This window comes from Cydia amplana, chromosome 25 (genome assembly GCF_948474715.1).
Source record: "Cydia amplana chromosome 25, ilCydAmpl1.1, whole genome shotgun sequence".
In the NCBI taxonomy this organism is placed as follows: Eukaryota; Metazoa; Arthropoda; class Insecta; order Lepidoptera; family Tortricidae; genus Cydia; species Cydia amplana.
In genome coordinates this window covers 3,713,536-3,731,886 of record NC_086093.1, presented here as the reverse complement: position 1 = coordinate 3,731,886, position 18,351 = coordinate 3,713,536, and the positions used below count along the sequence as shown (strand labels likewise).

General features: G+C 41.8%; 2 protein-coding genes, 1 long non-coding RNA gene and 1 other non-coding gene across 4 annotated transcripts in view; 2 read left to right on the top strand and 2 right to left on the bottom strand.

The window, feature by feature from the left end:
* LOC134659713 (uncharacterized) overlaps window positions 1–18,351 on the top strand; it is a 247,646-nt gene that overhangs the window by 60,704 nt on the left and 168,591 nt on the right. The gene's annotated exons all lie outside the window — the stretch shown is intronic.
* On the top strand, window positions 720–17,836 carry LOC134659838 (pickpocket protein 19-like). Its single transcript, XM_063515546.1, has 12 exons — window positions 720–851; window positions 1,254–1,413; window positions 2,172–2,363; window positions 3,188–3,327; window positions 4,125–4,221; window positions 4,575–4,760; window positions 14,495–14,585; window positions 15,052–15,189; window positions 15,570–15,672; window positions 16,079–16,179; window positions 16,982–17,103; window positions 17,687–17,836. Exons 1-12 carry the CDS (start codon window positions 724–726, stop codon window positions 17,801–17,803), a joined length of 1,575 nt encoding a protein of 524 aa, XP_063371616.1. The 5' UTR covers window positions 720–723; the 3' UTR covers window positions 17,804–17,836.
* On the bottom strand, window positions 7,177–9,847 carry LOC134659697 (uncharacterized). The gene is made up of 3 exons (XM_063515386.1): window positions 8,333–9,847; window positions 7,890–7,992; window positions 7,177–7,274 (listed from the first exon to the last, which is right to left on the bottom strand). Exons 1-2 carry the CDS (start codon window positions 9,051–9,053, stop codon window positions 7,901–7,903), a joined length of 813 nt encoding a protein of 270 aa, XP_063371456.1. The 5' UTR covers window positions 9,054–9,847; the 3' UTR covers window positions 7,177–7,274; window positions 7,890–7,900.
* Window positions 11,251–11,322, bottom strand: Trnae-cuc (transfer RNA glutamic acid (anticodon CUC)). Its single transcript has one exon. It is a non-coding gene; the product is annotated as a tRNA-Glu (tRNA).

The following is an 18,351-nucleotide window of genomic DNA, read 5'->3' as shown; positions in this document are numbered from 1 at the left end:
GTAATTAACATCCATTTAGAATAAGTAAAATATCATGTTACGATAAGTATTAACGATTTAACTGAAATGGGAATTGTACAATGTACAAACAGCTACGTAGGTGATGAAATATTCACAGTTAAAGTCAGCTAGAGGCAACCCAATACGGTAAATATAAATTGTTATGCTTTAAAATAAATTCTTAAGAAACCTAGGTAACTTGAGTTGATTATAGAGTATGTCTAAAGAGCTTATTTATAGGGAGGTTTGTCAACGGATACTACCATCCTAGTTAGCACCCTACCAGCTGTTTTCCGTTCCAAAGTAATAATTATCAAGATCAAGGCACCATTATCAAATCAAATCAAATCAAAAATGTCTTTATTGCAAGATTATGGTACATTTAAGAAATATATTTACAAGTAAAGATGTTACAATATTTTTATCAGAACACATAATCTACCCATCAGGGCATGCAATCTCTTCAGTACTGAAGAGATACAGAAGAAGTAAGAAGAGTACAGCACTGAAAATTAATCTACTTACACAATTGACATTTCTAGTTGAGTTTAAGTGTAAAAATATTTTTCGCCACGATGTTATGATGTTTCGTGAAACGGAAAACTTAGCCTGGCCATCCATGGTACATCGGGCCCTTACGAAAAGTGTCGACGTAATAAATATGGTTTAATATTGTTTCAATCTCCCATTAAGTTCAAGTCATTCAAGATCGCTTGTTACAGAATGGACAAACCAAAACGCAAGTTCACGCCGTTTCGCGCCATAATGGCTTGCGGCCAGGAGTTCTGCCAGCAGACCTCCATGCATGGCTTTATTCACATAGCTGCTCCAAACCGATGGTGGGGGGAGAGGTCCGTGGGTCAAATCATAAACTTATAGCTAGACATAAATATATGCGAAAGAAAGAATGACGAGCCTCACAGTGCCCGTCACTTCACGTGTACCATTAACTGATGCCGGTTAGCAATCGTCACAAAACTGACGGTCAATGTCAAACCCCATATATACATTTTGTCAGGAATGTGACGGTTAGACGTTACTGAAACACGACTTATTAAGTCGCACTTTAAAGTGCAAGTTAAAATGAAAATGCCCAACTAGGTACGTCAATATTTCTCTAACTAGGACATGTACATTTGAAAAGGCTAGGGCAGGGTGACTTTCGCTGGTCCTAAATATGGTGTTTGATCTAACCGCTAGTGGCAGAACAACGCAATTAGATTGCTTTGAAAATATAATTTATATTTTCACAGACTGCTGTGGGCGTTCGCGACTGCTGCAGCCATCTGGGGAGCTGTGGAGATATCTCTGGGGCAGTGGCAGAGGTACAACGAGAACCCCACAGTGGTGGCGCTGGAGAAGGACTTCAGGTCCTGGGAGTTCTGCATGCCTGGGCTCACACTCTGTGCTGTGGTACAGTTGTAGTAATCACTTTATTGCACAACTAGCGACCCGTCCCGGCTTCGCACGGGTTAACACATTATACAAGAACCTTCCCCTTGAATCACTCTATCTATTAAAAAAACCGCATCAAAATCCATTGCGTAGTTTTAAAGATACATAGGGACAGACAGAGAGCGGGAAGCGACTTTGTTTTATGTAGTGATAAGTTTTTGGCAGATTTTCATTTTTAGTACTTACAAGCTTTTATCGCTAACTTACTTTTCATTCCACAGGCAGCTAATAGGTACTCACCGAGAAAATTCTGAAAACTCCCAACACAATTAGGTTTCGTTGTTTCATCACAGAGTTCCTATGGCTACTTCCTGTCTCCATCATCAGATCAGCTCGTTGGTACCATAAAATTGCATTGTCACCCGACTTTAACTTTATTCTAAACTCTTATTTTTGAATTAAATTAACACACCGCTGCTAATATTATATTTATTGTATGCTACCTACTTGAATATGTATTTTAATGTATCGTCTCACTTGAAATTATTATTTTAACCAATGTTAGTTAAGTTTACGTGCTGACGATATCGATATCTGACGTGCGATCGTTTGAACAGGTCTCCACGGATGACCAGCGTCAAGATACCTGAAAGGTAACTTGACATCATGCTGAGGGGAGACCTTTTCAGTCACGTTTAAGTTTTATATTCATAAAAAATTTAAGCAATACTGTAAGCGTCCTGAATAAATTTATTTTCTTTCTTCTTATTTTACAGAACAGGGTAGACGAAAAGAAACTACCCTCAGTAATCAAGAAATACTGGAACGTGGACCCCCAGGACCCGAAATACTCCCGTTACGAGCAGTTCGTGCGCGACGTGGCCAACTCCACAATGCTGCATCTGAAGGACCTGCTGCAGCATGAGGGCGAGGACCTGGAGGTGGACCTGTACCAACTTGCTGTTGACGTAAGTTGTGGCATAGAGAAAAAATACATAGAGTGCTCACTCCATACATCAGTTTTAGTACCAAAAAGACTATTAGCATCTAGCATCGAGTAGCGGAACTATCAGTACTGCCACTTGACAATAGATGTAGCAGTACTGATAATTCCGCTACTCGATGCTAGATGTAGACACAGAAATTAATAGTCTGAACTGATGTATGGAGTGAGCACTCTCGTCTTACTATATTTCTCTATGGTTATGGATAGTATTGGTACGATTGAAAGGTGGGAATGGTAGTTAAGTGACCAAGATAACTTTCAGAAAGACTTTGCAGGGATAGAGTTCAATTGAAGAGTCAATATATTAAACGTTCAATAGTAGATTGTTAACCAAGGCATGAAAGGCACTCATTTCTGCCGAGGTAGTTTAGGCTGAGATGATGCCTTTCACCCGAGTTAAACACTCTACTTTTCATTTCGAATACGAGGAAAGTAATATGCATCTGTTTTTTTAAACATTAGGTAATATACATATTTATAGTATTTCTTAAGGTACTTTCGATTAACAATTTAGGCAAAAGTATCGTTTTTTATGGAATGGGAAGTTAAATATCAGAATGGAAATTGTATAACAAATCTATTTAAACTCAAATTTCAAATGCTTGTCGTGAAAATTAAAAAAAAATCGTACTTGGAACATAAATGCTCTAGTGCAGAAACGTATCATTTTCTGCACACCTTTTAGAGCAACAATAACCCTCTTTCAGAGCATGAGAAATGTAAACTCATAAATTAGACAATAGGATTTCTAATGTAGTATACGATAATTAACGACCCTCTTTACAGGTACTCCCGGAGTACAACATAAAGCCTACCTGGTCTACAGCGAATCTGCAGGTTCCCTGGTTCACCGTCATGACCGAGGTTGGAGCATGCTACGCCACCAACTCCCTGGCCATCCCTGATGATGCTATCGAGTCATTCGGGTAACTTTCAGGTTACTTACTTTGTCTATTAGAGTAAACTAGTTTCAGTTGTAATTACTTGATTCACGACTTCAAACAGAGCAGTTGGGTGTTTTTTTTTTAAGTTGGCCCCTACACTTTTTTTTTCAAATTTGGGATTTTTATGTTACCTCTACTCAGAATCACGAGCTCTTTCTATCCTAATAGGAGAAAAAAAGTATCCCAAAATTTCCATACATTTTTCGATCATTCCATTCCGCGACCGCCATACAAAGTCTATGAAAAATGGTGACGGAATGGAAATAAAAACCTTAGGACACTTTTTTTCTCCTATTAGGATAGAAAGAGCTCGTGATTCTTAGTAGAAATAACATAAAAAATCCCAAATTTGAATAAAAAGTGTAGGGGACAACTTAAAAAAAAACGCCCAGTTGCTAGCGCATAATAATATTAAGGATTTACATATTAATTAGGTATGTAAAAGGAATAATTATTTAATTTAAATCCTTTTTGAAGTTGGTTTTTCTAAGGTGCATTTGCATTTGATGTTGCAACCCCTCATCTGAAAGAGAATTGGAGTGGAAACTTGCAAGAACTATATATAAGAACTTTCTAATGAAAGTTTCTAGTAATTTGCGGCAATTTTAAGAATGTTTTCCAACTTGCACAGTCAGCAGCAGAAGTTGCTAAGCGGGCCAGGTGTTCAAAATTACGTTGCCACGCTCTTACTCTGTTAACAATAAAGTCGTGTCATGATCATTTTGAACACCTCGATCGCTTAGTAACTTCTGTTGCTGACTGCACATTGCTATGAGCAGGAAACCTGGCGTGAACCAGACGAACCTGTTCCCGCTGACTTGCATGTATTCTTCCCTCAACTGCTACGTCACGATTGAGGCCGCGGTGCCTATTTTGGTAAGTTTATGCTTTGTAAGAAAGCCGCTTTATCATCCCGAATGTCCTTGGTTAATTAGGTCATTAGCGACATGTTTCGGGCCCTTCGGGGGTCCTTCCTCAGGCTCGAGTGCTCGCGGCGGCTGCACTTCGTGTCGCCAATAGCGACTAAAAATTCAAGTGAGTGAAACCGTTGTCGCTAAACAGTTTAAAATATGTCTCACGAAAGTTTAATCTCGATTATTGCAAACCTTTCCGGTGAAAAGGCATTTACCAAGATTCTGACCTACGTCCCCTAAGCATTATAGCTTGTCGCTCTTTCGCTTTACGACAACGGTATACCCCTTCTTTGACCTTACACCATTTTCTAACAGTTCTACATCCACTCCCCCTACGACATCCTAAACGTGAAGGCGGCCCCGATCGAAGGCCAGCCCCGGCAAGAGAAGGCCACAGAGTTCAGCGTCATCGAGAGCGGCTGCGGGCGCGGCGTGAGGGAACTGAACCCGAGACGACGGCGCTGTTTGTACACCGACGAGCCGGTTGCGAGATTTCGACAGGTAAATAGATGCGCTGGTGGCCTAGCGGTAAGAGCTTGCGACTTTCAATCCGAAGGTCGCGGGTTCAAACCCCGGCTCATACCCCATTTTCGGAACTTATGTACAAAATATCATTTTATATTTACTAGCCGCTTTTCGGTGAAGGAAAACATCGTGAGGAAACCGGACTAATCCCAATAAGGGCCTAGTTTACCCTCTGGGTTGGAAGGTCAGGTGGCACCATGGCAGTTGTTTTCGTAAAAACTAGTGTCCACGCCAATTCCTGGGATTAGTTGCCAAGCGAACCCCAGCAGGGCCCATGAGCCGTGGCAAAATGCCGGGAAAACGCGAGGATGATGATGCAGGGGTTGCGTTTACTCACCCCCGAGCTGGGGAAGCCCATTGGGAGGTGGTATGTGGATTTGTGGAACTCGCTCCTCTCGTAACTTCCTCTGCTAGTCAGAGGAAAAATATTCTCTGATCGATTAGTATTAGTACGCTTTCCTAGCTAACTAAAATTTTAAATAGACTCTTTTTGAATAATCCTATGTCATCTAATTTAGTATATTGTCTGGCTGGTTAGTAAGTAATATTCTAAATACCTACTTTGTCCGACTAATCTGTCGTCAATCATACTTTTCTCTTCTTTTTATTAGGATCGAACACGGATCGAAAGAGAATGATGAATGATGATGATTGATTTGGTCGAGAGAGGATGATTTTGATTAGAAATAACACCGTGGCTCTGTGAGCTGTAGACCTCGCGATAAGCTTTTAGGGTGGCGGTGCACGTCGGTTTAAATGATAACCACTTCTTGCTGTAGACGATATTTATTGCCGAGCTTACGCTAGCCGGCTACAGTAATTTCACAACGGGAACTACATTATAATCTAATTTAACATAATAACATCTTCTCTCTTATCGCTTACTCTCGCAGTGTTGCCAACTACCTTGCTATTTCTTTTTCCTCTCAAGAGGTGTTTGAATGCGTGGCGATTCGCCACACCACCCCCCCACGGAGACAATTAAACCACATAAAATTTTATAACAGACAAACAAAAATATTACATACCATATCATGTGATAATTTTTGACAAAACAATATTACAATTAAAATATTATAAATCTAACCTATTCTTGTTCTTTACTATCCTCCCTGCCCTAGTGACTATAGGTATAGGATCAGGAGTTGGAGGATGGGTAGTAGGACCTGGAATGGGCACTGGCGCTGGAGAAACATCTGGTGCAGGGGCTGCAGCAGGTAACGGCAGAACAGAAGTTTGACTGGGCTCCGAGCTATCTATGTGTGCTGGTTTTACTCTGTCAATACTGACGGTAGCCTCTCTGCCGTTTATATCTATGGTCAGGGTTTTGCCCTGCCTCTGTTTGACCAGATATGGGCCAGTGTAAGGTGGTTGCAGAGAGCGCCGCACTGAATCGTCCCGGAGAAATACGTGTGTCGCGATATTCAGGTCTTTAAAAACAAATGAAGATGGTTGGGAATGATGGGCAGCAGGTGTGGCTCGTAGTCCTTTCATATGGTTTCTCAATCGAGTAACAAAATCCATCATTACCTCAGAACCTGCTGTTTTCTCTGGAGCAACGACGAGCTCGCCGGGAAGGCGAAGAGGCTCGCCGTACAGTAGCTCGGCGGCAGACGTTTTCAAGTCCTCTTTAAGTGCGGATCTCATGCCTAATAATACCAGAGGCAATGCTGTTAGCCAGGTCTCTCCGTGGCACATGACCGCCGCTTTTAATTGACGGTGCATGCGCTCCACCATACCATTCGCTTGTGGGTGATACCCTGTCGTCCGAACGCGATTAGTACCGCAAACGTCCATGAGGCGATGGAAAAGGGTTGATTCAAACTGACGTCCTTGGTCAGTAGTCACCACAGAGGGTACCCCGTATCGGGATATCCACTCCCGGGTGAACGTTTCTGCTACTTCTTCTGCCGTGATCCCGACCATTGGCCAAGCCTCTGGCCACCGGGTAAATCTGTCGACAGCTGTCAAACAATACTGGTAACCTTTACTGTGGGGCAAGGGGCCGATGATGTCGAGATGTACATGGCGTAGGCGAAGGGAAGGGCTGGTAAACTTCTCCAACGGTGCGTTTACATGTCTGGTAACTTTGCAGCGTTGGCAAGCGAGGCAGCTACGTGCCCACTGTCGACATTCCTTCCTTATGTTAGGCCAGACGAAACGATCAGCCATCAAGCGGGCCGAAGCGCGAGCGCCAGGGTGGCTAAGATTGTGGATCTTCTCAAAGTACTTCCGACGGAAGGCTGGAGTTAGGTATGGACGAGGTTTTCCTGTCGATACGTCGCAAAATATTTCCACATCGATGCCTGGTAAATTAATCTTTTCGATTTTTAAAGAAGAATTCGTTTGTAACTTACGAAGTTCTTCGTCGGTATCTTGGGACTTCGCCAATTCCGCGTAATCCTCCTCGATCCGAATCGCCTCCACTCTTGACATCGTGTCCGCTACGACGTTCTCCTTTCCTTGGACATGGACTATATCCGTCGTAAACTGAGAAATGAAAGAGAGCTGATTGAGCTGTACCGGAGGCAGTTTCTCCCTACGCTGAGAAAAGGCGTAGATCAATGGTTTGTGATCTGTGTATATGGTGACGTGCTGTACTTCAAGCACGTGACGAAAGTGTTGCACCGCCTCATACACCGCTAGCAACTCGCGATAGTAGGCTGGCCAGCTCGTATATCGAGCTGGAAGTTTCCTGCTAAAGAAGGCAAGAGGTTGCCAGTTCTCATTGACTTTCTGTTGTAAGCAAGCCCCCACATGGGTTGATGACGCGTCTGTAAAGAGTCCCAATTGAGCATCATCAATAGGATGGGCTAATAGAGTAGCGGTGGCAAGATGATCTTTACATTTGTTGAACGCGAGCTCCAGCTCAGGCGTCCAAGGCACCGGCTTTGGCCCTTTTAGTTGTGGGGATGCTAACACATTTGTGAGTGGTGCTTGGAGTTCAGCCGCTTTTGGGAGGAACCGGCGGTAAAAATTTACCATGCCTAAGAATCTACGAAGGCCTTCAACCGTCTTTGGTAGCGGAAAACTTCGTAGTGATTCTATTCTCTCTGAGGGCGGAAATGTGCCGTTTTTATTTATACGATACCCAAGAAAAGTCACCTCGTCTGCGGCTAGCACGCACTTCGAGGAGTTGACGACGACTCCATACTTGGACAACCTCTGGAACAGAGCTCGAAGATGTCGAGCATGCTCTGCAGGGTCCCTGGAAAACACAAGGATATCATCAATGTACGGGTAGCAGAAATCAAGTCCCCTCACGACTTCATCCATGAAGCGCTGGAAAGACTGTCCAGCATTGCGCAACCCGAAGGTCATGAAGGGAAACTCGAATAGTCCAAAGGGGGTCGTTATAGCGGTTTTACAGATGTCGGCCTCATGGACTGGTATTTGCTGATAGGCTTTTACTAAATCTATCGTGCTAAAAATTGTTGAGCCTGCCAGATTGTGTGCAAAGTCACCTATGTGACGCACCGGGTATCGATCCGGAACTGTTCTAGAATTTAGTATACGGTAGTCGCCACACGGACGCCATCCATGCTCACCTTTTCTTGCCATGTGTAAGGGTGAGGCCCAGGGGCTGCTTGATAGGCGAGCAGTTCCACACTTCAACATATCATCAAACTCTTTCTTTGCTGCCTGTAGTTTTTGAGGGGCAAGTCTTCGTGGGCGGCATGACACAGGCGGCCCTTCTGTAGTGATGATGTGGTGTACTGTTGAGTGCTTCACAATCCGTGGGAGTCCAGGTGGACGCAAAATATCAGGAAATTCCAACAGGATTTTTGAGAATGGTGACTCTGCAACAATTGCCTTGACGCTTTGTTGATTAATTTGGGCAATGGTAGCCGGAGCAAAGTTCCTTGTGTTGCCATCTATCAGCTGTTGGTTGTGGCAGTCAGGTATCAGGTAATATTCAGCCAATAGGTCTGAGCCGATGATAGGTGCACCAACATCTGCAATCACAAAATTCCATTTGAAAAATCGACCCAAACCTAGATCTAACTGCAAGGGAAGTGTGCCATAAGTTTTTATAGCGCTTCCATTGGCGGCTCGAACGTCAAACGTTGTGGCAATATATCTTCCCTTAAGCAGGTTGCGTGGGAAACAGCTGATATCAGACCCAGTATCAATTAAGAATAGGTGACCTGTCTTGGAATCCCTGACAAATAAACGGCGGCCGGATGTTGAGCAATCAGAAGCCGCCACTACTGATTGCCTGGAAAGTTTCCCTCTTGACGGGGTTTCCAGGTACAAGGAGAGATACATTTTGTGGCATTTTTGCCGTAGCGTTTGTGGTACCAGCACCAACGTCCTCCGGGTCTAGAATTCGACTGTGAATTAGGCTGGGAGCGGAAACGAGATGGCTGGGAATCCCTGGTACTGAGGGCTTCAACTCTCATTGTTAAGTCCTCAATGCACTTCATGAGAGCAGTCATTTCCGACGGCCCAGAAGTATTGTTATTGTTGACTGCACAGGTAGCAGGTGCAACAGCCGGAGGTGATGCCTCCAAAAGTGCATCAGCTATTTCAGCTACACTGTCCAAACCCAGGTCCTTATGTCCAATAATAATTCTCTGTACCTCTAGTGGTAGTCGACGTAGCCATAATTCACGGAGGATGCCTTCATCTCCCATAGAAGTTCCTGCCAGAGAACGGAGATGTTGCAGGAACACTGTAGGTTTCCGGTCACCAAGTTCTTCTCCATTAAGCAGTTGGCGTATTTCTTGAGGTCTAGAAATAGAAAGCTTCTTAATTAATTCTGCTTTTATTTTTATGTATTTATTGTCGGCCGGTGGGTTTAAAATACAATCTTCTACTAACTTGGCTGATGTTGTATCAAGCATGGACAAAACATAGCCATATTTAGCTCCATCTGACTTGATGCCTGCTGTGTCAAACTGGGATTCTGCCTGAGCGAACCAAAGTTTAGGTTGATGAGTCCAAAAGCTGGGGAGTTTAACCTTAATAGCATTAACCTGTGGAGTAGGAGTTACTCCAAGCTGTGACACCCGTTGCTGGAGTTCTTCAAACTTCTGTAAAATTTCTGCGTTCACCTCTGTCCCCATGATTACCCCAAAATAATAATATTTGGCAGATAAAATAAGGATGTACCTATAGTCACTTGGCTATTATTCCAGAGAATTTGTGAACCTCAATATACATGCACCCTAAACCTGATATGTTGTTGTAATTTACATAAATACACTGTAACCCTAACACAGTAAAAAATGTATAAGTATTGTTTGAATTTCACGTTTACAGGCACCACCAAATATAAGGTAAGTTTTTCTAGTCAACGTGTTATTGTTGTAATACAAAAGTTATTTGCGAACTCAATATGCAAAGGGAGGTGTAAACAGAAACTTTAAGAGTCAATAATTAAATGGTTACATTAAGCTTATAAGATTAATTTTCACAAAATATTCGATTGTAACCTCGAAAGTTCCAAGTAAATCATATGAACACAGGTTAATATTAGTCTAATCACTAAAATAATGCAGAAAAAACTTACAATTGTCCAGGTTTCAAACAAAACTAAAATACTTGTAGCACGGACGTAAGTGGATCCACTGACAGTTCTGACACTGACGTTGACTTTGACGTTTGAAGTCTCTTCGCGCTTGAAGTTGAATTTCCCCCGTTGACCACGAGAAAAGTATGGCTGACAAAGTTTATGATCGAAATGATTACAACTTATTGTGTTACTTCGAAATGCACTTCACCACTGTATTTCACTTTTATTTTGCTCGTAAAACACTTTGCACTATGTTCCGTACGGCGATGCTGACGATATGGACGATATGAGTAGACAGCTTTTCTTGGAAATGCTGCCGCCGAGTCCGCCCAAGGTCAATGCAAGTTGTGATCTCTCACGCTGTAGAAGCCGGCAGGAATAGGTCTGAGGCGTTAGGAACAGACGCCAGATATTCCACAGCCGCTCCAAGCGAGAACCACGCCGAATTTGCGGAACAAGACTCCAAATCCAACGGAGTCTGGGGTCACCACTTTAGGGTGGCGGTGCACGTCGGTTTAAATGATAACCACTTCTTGCTGTAGACGATATTTATTGCCGAGCTTACGCTAGCCGGCTACAGTAATTTCACAACGGGAACTACATTATAATCTAATTTAACATAATAACATCTTCTCTCTTATCGCTTACTCTCGCAGTGTTGCCAACTACCTTGCTATTTCTTTTTCCTCTCAAGAGGTGTTTGAATGCGTGGCGATTCGCCACAAGCTTCATAAACTTAAAAAAATTAAAAATAAAACGACAGAAAAAAAAATACCGAATCTCCTTACTACATTTCACGCGAATCGGTTGAGAAATGACTGCAGAGGAGCATTTGGGGCCAGTAAAAAAATCCTATCTGAAATAAATATTGTATTCAACTGTACCTAAATAAAACGCCACTTTATGGCGGGAGTTATGACAACATCGTGTAAAAAATACAAAAAGTTTTTCCGATACCGGGAATCGAACCCGAGCCTCCTGGGTGAGAGCCAGGTATCCTAGCCACTAGACCATATCGGATTCGGAAGACCTGGCGAAATTAACCCTTAATTTGACTGTGTCCGGTGTGGCGGTCAACTCATTTGAAAAAATATGACAGCTTTTCGTGAAATTATTTACTATATTTTCACATGGCAATCGATTTTTGAATTTCTGCGGATGGGTAGAAAAATATAGTTGAAGTACCCTCAATGTCATTATATTAGTTAATCTGTAAAATGGCACCGCCTCGCACGTCAGTTGTTTTTACCAAGGTATATATGCGTTTATCTCTGTTATTTTCCAAAAAAACGAGTCAATATGAATCAAAATAATAATCTTTGTTATATAATTGAAAGGAACTAATATTATAAAATTTCATTTTATTACTTTGTCATTCTCTAAACTGCCGCGAATCAGTTGTCCGTTGCACCGGACTTCACCAAATATGCTGTAAACGATGTTTAGTAATATTTGTCCGCAGTGGCGGACTCTGCCAATGACACGGAGTTTAACTTTACTAGTATAATAAATTTAACTTTTATGAATGTATAGTTTTTTTCGTGAACAAACTCACTTCTTTGCTAAGACTTTTTGTTTACCTTCCAACAGCACAAGGTGTTAGGCCGCTCAGCTAAGATTTTGGCGCTCATACCTAAAGAACATGCCGAATCTGAAGCAAGTGAAGTTTCTACTCGCGAAAATGAAGTGCTTGATAATTTTGACGCTGACTCATATTTTTCCTCATCAGCATCGTTGTCATCCTCGCTAGAACGACTGAATATTTCAAATAGTTCTGAAAATGACCATGAACTTATGTACAACAATGTTGTAAATAGTTATGAGGTACATACATTGCAGGATGTAAATGTCCCATTAACACCTATTATGCGGGAAGTAATTGATCAAGAAAATTATTACTGAAAGGCATCGCCGGAGTTGGTCTACATTTTGCGCGAATGATACGGCATATTTTCTGTGGGAACTATTCGTCGTAATCGATTGCGAGGGGCTGATGAAAAACTTAGTACTATCGAGAAGGTGCTGAAAAAGAAAGCCCGAGGTAGTTTTTCCGAAGTTGTCTGCAATACCAATAAATTGGCGATACTACGTTGGAATGATAACAAATGTGTCACCTTCATAAGTTCATAAGTCATGCTTATCTATCTAATACCTTTAAACGAGCAATTCTTGCATATTTATTTATTTATATGTATATATATTTCGGAGATTTCGGGAGCGGTTCTGACGATTTCGATGAAATTTGCTATATGGGGGTATTTGGGGGCGAAAAATCGATCTAGCTAGGTTTTATTTCTGGGAAAACGCGCATTTTTGAGTTTTTATATGTTTTCCGAGCAAAGCTCGGTCTCCCAAATAGTATCTCTATAATATACAGAATTCCATTTAAAAGTCGAAGGTGGTACTTGAATATCTTCTTGACATACCTATGTATAAACAATGGGTGGCTTTTGTATAAAAAAAACTGTTGCTCGAAAAATCTAAAATCAAAACCACTAAAAGCCTTCAGACTAGACTTATATACAGCTTTGACTAAGTCTAACAGGTCAGATCATCGTGAAAAAAATGTGGAATGTACTGTCAAAAGGCCAGTTGCAGCTCGTCCAGCTGACTCAGTGCGTTATGATAATATTGGGCATTTCATGAGCACCAAATCTGAGGGTCGCTGTATGTATTGCAACAAAAAAACAGTTGTATACTGTATAAAGTGCAATGTCAGATTATGCTTCGTTACAGGAAAAAACCCCTGAAATTGTCAACTACATTTTCACACAAAATAATGTATATATTTGAATTTTGAAGTTTATTTTTAATTTCTAATTATTTTTTTATTTCTTTGGCAATGTCCGTCTCGGCGGACATCTCCATTTGTCTATTATATTCCAGGAATTTGGCAGAGTCCGGTGTAGCGGACATAGTTTTTCTCGGGATCTGGAAAATCTAGATTTTTATTTTTATTTTTTGGAAGCTTCTGAAGGTACAATTATTCAATTTTATTAGCAAAATATATAAATTTCTGTTATCAAAGTCTCTGCCAAATTAAGGGTTAAGATATCTCTTCCATACGTTATATTTATTTTTAATTACAGCTTAGGTAGAGTGTACCAGTAATACATTTTCGAACTTATCTTTATTATTTACGGTTGATATTCGAACGCTGACTGTACGAACAGCAACACTCTTAACTGTCCATCGACCTAATGCCTTTTGTAATAAGGTTTACGAAGTGTCAGGTTACAGTGTGGGCGATGGTATATAGGTAGTGTGATGAATTGATGATAACCGCCTATGAATACAATATCGGGTTGATACAAGTAGACAGATATAGTATAATACTCCAGAAACATGCGTCAGGATTGTGACGGGCTCTTATGAGTATAATTAGTAACATACGGGCATTAACCTTTTCCACGCCGTGTCAAACACAAAAGCTGTCACTCAGACGCCACATCATTGAAGTGTCAAAACTGAAGTTGAACTTTAAAGTGTCATTCAATAGAATTTGCTAACTATGTAAACAAAAGTTACTAGTAAATTGACATTCAGTGTCAATTTTAGTATGGCGGTTTGTTTACATAGTCAGCAAGTTCTATTGAATGACACTTTATGTATGTATATGCACGTAGGTCGATGTTGCTCTGTGGTCTGTGACCCAGGGATCGGAACCGGTTTTTTGCAAAAACTTAGAAATAACCATATTTTTCGAATTATTTTATACTTTAAATGTAGGACTCAGTTGTGTTTTTAGGTTACCACTTCGTATTATTAGATTGCTCAATTAGAAATGAAGTAATTAGCAAAGAACGAAAAAATACCGTTTCCGTTCCCATACAAAAAATACCGGTATCCGATCCCTGCTGTGACCGATTAATCGGTCTTTGGCGTTGAACGTACGGTGCGGATATATCGGTCATTGGCGTCCAAAAGGTTAAAGTAATACAATATGCATATTTAGGGTTCTCTATCCGACGACTAACGGAACCGTGCCACATTGTAATAGTCAGCTTTTTGTATGTCTATCAATCTAAATTGTATTTGGTTTGTTATAATAATTGTCTGGATTAGTTAATAGGTAAGTATTTGCCTGTTGAAAGAAAAATACACAGTCAACTATATTTTTTGAAATCTAAAGTGAAATTTTTGGCTAAAACTTACGTTATTAATTATTACATATTTATTTTTATAATTGTAGGTGTACAGCACCAACGGCTGCCGGCGTTCGTGCCGAAACCAAGAGGCCCTGCGCGACTGCAAGTGTAAACCCTTCTACAATCACTACGAAGGTACTAATTGATTCTAATTCTGTAAATCTTACTAAATTCAACTAATAGATGTCGCTGTAGCAACGGCCGCGGGGTGTAAGCAACACTTCAGCAAACATTGTGCCTACACACATACACATCATACAAACAAAAATTATCGGTCCGACAGCTAACGGGGCGTCTGTCTGAAAATATATAGGACGTGCCATTCCGAGCGGATTTCGGGAAAGCCCTTGAAGAGTGCTCTGTGGCATGAAGTTCGCCTTTTTTGCGTCTATATTTTTAATTCCATGCAGATTTTTGAAATAAATAAATAGATAGGTAGAGTCTGAGCGGAAAGAGAAAAGTCGTGGAATGTATGGGCCCAATACTCATCTCTTTCCGAACAGACTACAGAAAAACACATATTTTATACATATTACTTCTCTCGGATCGGAGAATGTGAAAACGCTCTAAATCAAATGATAAATTGCTAATTTGCCGATAGATGGCGTTGCGTGTTCTCTGCGCGGCATGCGTTGCCTCGCCGAGCGCTCGGCGCGCGAAACGGAGCGCACGACTTCCGAGGCTGCTCGCGTTAAGGCCGCGAAACATGCGGCGCGCTCACAACCTGTTGTCTCTAAAGGTAAGGTCTTCTTTTTTTATTAGAGGTTCCTTTTTCATACGATGGAGGCCCAGTAAGCAGCAGTGTTGACAGCCCTGGCTGTCGTGTCCCTCAGATCCAGCTCCGAGCAGTGATGCGGGCATGCGGGGCACGCCATGGATGGAATAGAGTCTGTGCGGAAAGAGAAGAGTCGTGAAATATATGGGAACCAATACATTCTACGACTCTTCTCTTTCCGCACAGATCCTACCTAAAATTTGGAACAGTTGGAACAGTCCCACTATTCGTCACATCACTAACATTATGAATAAGTCAAAACCGCTTAATTTCTGATTTTAGGACGAAATTTAGGTCCAGAGGGCAGACTGAATTTTTCTCTTAAATTCCTTAAATTGTCATAGGTGACACGGAGGTAATGCCGCCGGAGGTCATGGACAGCTGCAAGTGCCCTTTGATGTGTGTCGACGCGCTCTTCGAGATGCTCTCCCTAGTTTCGAAGAATCTGTAAGATAAACTATTTATCTATGGCGCCAGACTTATGCCCTCTCCAAACGTCACCAACAATCGTTTGTGACCGACCGGAAAATCGAATGCTCAAAAATATAAGACTTTCCGGTCGGTGCATTATCAGTACTGCTACATCATCATCATTAATCATTATAGATACATCTATTGTCAAGTAGCAGTACTGATAATTCCGCTACTCGGTGCTAGATGTCGACTGTGAAAATAATAGTATTTTTGGTATCAAAACTGATGTATGGAGTGAGAACTCTTGTCTTACTATATTTCTCTATGATTTTAATGCATTACAGAACAGGTAAATACAAACACAGCGGCGCGCACTCACACACATGCATAGTATACATATGTAACAGTCCTATAATATTTATTTATTCATTTATACCAGGGATGGTCCGTTCAGTATCAACGGAGTCACCCGCGTCAGGGTTCAAGCTCCTCGCACTCGCTACACCAGAGAGATTGTCTTCTACTTCCAGGATCTTATTGGTAAGTTTAGTAATTGCAACTGAAGCGTAGAGACAGGCACGGCTTACTCCGCGATTTGAGTACATGCGGCCCACACCAATTTTGGTGTCCAGCCATAGTAGTGGCTGCGCACCGCTACGAAACGAACGTCTGTACGGATATGATGGTCGTTCTTGTCTACGTGACAGCGTGATAAAACGGTGTCCGTCACTTTCTATCCCACGGTGTTAAACAGTGACAGTTATTTTATCACGTGGATAAAGATGGATAAAGCTATCCATAATAGGCTGGCTGTTCGCGCGCTTGGTCCACCTACACTGGTCATATCTGTCGCGTTTTGTTAGACACTGAATCTTCTGTACCCAGTACTATAATTTATTCTGTGGTAGAGGGATTGGGGTCCCTTTGATTCCCATAAAATTTTAAGTCATAATGTATTGTTTGTCATATTATCATTAGTCATAAAACTGAAACCGTAAACATTTCAGGATTTTTAGGTTATGCTATAGATAGGTTAGGTTAAGAAACCCCGCCTACAAAGCGCGCGGCGGAACATCCCAGGGGGTTTAGTCCGTGGAAGTCGGACATACCCACTGGGCTTCTCCCGGGCCAGTGGGATCCAGAAGGGATTCCCCCTGAGTCATAAAAAAAAAGGTTTGTTTTATGGCAATCCTGAAGAGTGACGCGTTTCTGAACCAAATGAATTATGACTAACGAAACGGGCAAACAATACATTATGGCTTAAAACTATTTGGGAAACAATAGAGACCCATAGGCATCTCTTCCAGTTAACCTTTGAGACAATAATTTGTGTTGTCCGCAGTGTCGTTCGGTGGTGCCACGGGTCTGTTCCTAGGAGCCAGCTTCATCAGTTTCGTTGAGATCGTGTTTTTCGCGGCAGAATGGCTGATTGGGCCTGTCCGCCGTGAGCTCGAGGAACTTCCGGTTAGTACATATATTTAAGGATAGAATAGAATAGTTTTTTATTCGTAAACACACAGACGATGACGAGTGGTGATAAATTAAAACACGATCGAAGGAAATGTTTTAAATCGACACGAGTTGCGAATTACCTATTCGCACGTGTATCGTACGTCTTACAGTAGGTATTACATATCATCATCTTCCTCGCGTTGTCCCGGCATTTTGCCACGGCTCATGGGAGCCTGGGGTTCGCTTGGCAACTAATCCCAGTATTGGCGTGGGCACTAGTTTTTACGAAAGCGACTGCCATCTGACCTTCCAACCCAGAGGGTAAACTAGGGCCCGTATTGGGATTAGTCCGGTTTCCTCACGATGTTTTCCTTCACCGAAAAGTGACTGGTAATATCAAATGATATTTCGTACATAAGTTCCGAAAAACTCATTGGTACGAGCCGGGGTTCGAACCCGCGACCTCCGGATTGCAAGTCGCACGCTCTTACCGCTAGGCCACTAGCGTTTTTTTACATATGGGCCTTTAAATTTTTGATATAGGCACGGAAAGTGATTGTAGCCTATTAATAACTTTGATAATAATTATATTCAGGTGAAGAAGCCGAAGGCATCCCACGAGCAAGCCAGGATCCAGCATCTTAACGCCATTTTGGAGAATCAAAGCCTTTCAGCAACGCCACGCTACTGGCATCCGCATCTTCATGTATAATTTGAAATGCTGGTCGCCACCGATGAAGAGCTGCTAGATGCTGGGGAACCAAACTGAGGGCCGGGGTTATATCAGGGTTATCTCGTCACTTTTGCCACGATCAGGCAAATGTGAATGAAAAGTTTTACGACCCCGTTTGCGGCTACTATAGTAATTATGACTATGGACTTAGGATACTAACTTAGTTCAAAAATACCACAAAATGTGGTAATATACTTTTTCCAGCTAATCACGATAAAATAGAAATTTTGTGTGATGTAATTAATGGACGACCCCTAAACTTATCAATACATATTATAAAACAAGGTCCCCTGTCGCGTCTGTCTGTATGTTCGCGATAAACTCAAAAAGTACTGAACGGATTTTCATGCGGTTTTCACCTATCAATATAGTGATTCTTGAGAAAGGTTTAGGTGTATAATTTGTAAAGGTTTTGTTTAAATTGGTTGAACTACCCGTGCGAAGCCGGGGCGGGTCGCTAGTCTATAATAAACTAAAACAAGGCATAATTCCGTCGCCATATTGATTGACCCGTAGTCGTGCACGTT

Bases quoted from the DNA above. Each gene is read 5' to 3' on its own strand.
- LOC134659838 (XM_063515546.1), top strand. From the start codon at position 724: ATGGACAAACCAAAACGCAAGTTCACGCCGTTTCGCGCCATAATGGCT. The intron at 852-1,253 runs GTCCGTGGGTCA...ATATTTTCACAG, and splicing joins AACCGATGGTGGGGGGAGAG to ACTGCTGTGGGCGTTCGCGA. The intron at 2,364-3,187 runs GTAAGTTGTGGC...CCCTCTTTACAG, and splicing joins TGTACCAACTTGCTGTTGAC to GTACTCCCGGAGTACAACAT.
- LOC134659697 (XM_063515386.1), bottom strand. From the start codon at position 9,053: ATGTATCTCTCCTTGTACCTGGAAACCCCGTCAAGAGGGAAACTTTCC. The intron at 7,993-8,332 runs GTGAGCATGGAT...TGTGTTTTCCAG, and splicing joins CTTACACATGGCAAGAAAAG to GGACCCTGCAGAGCATGCTC.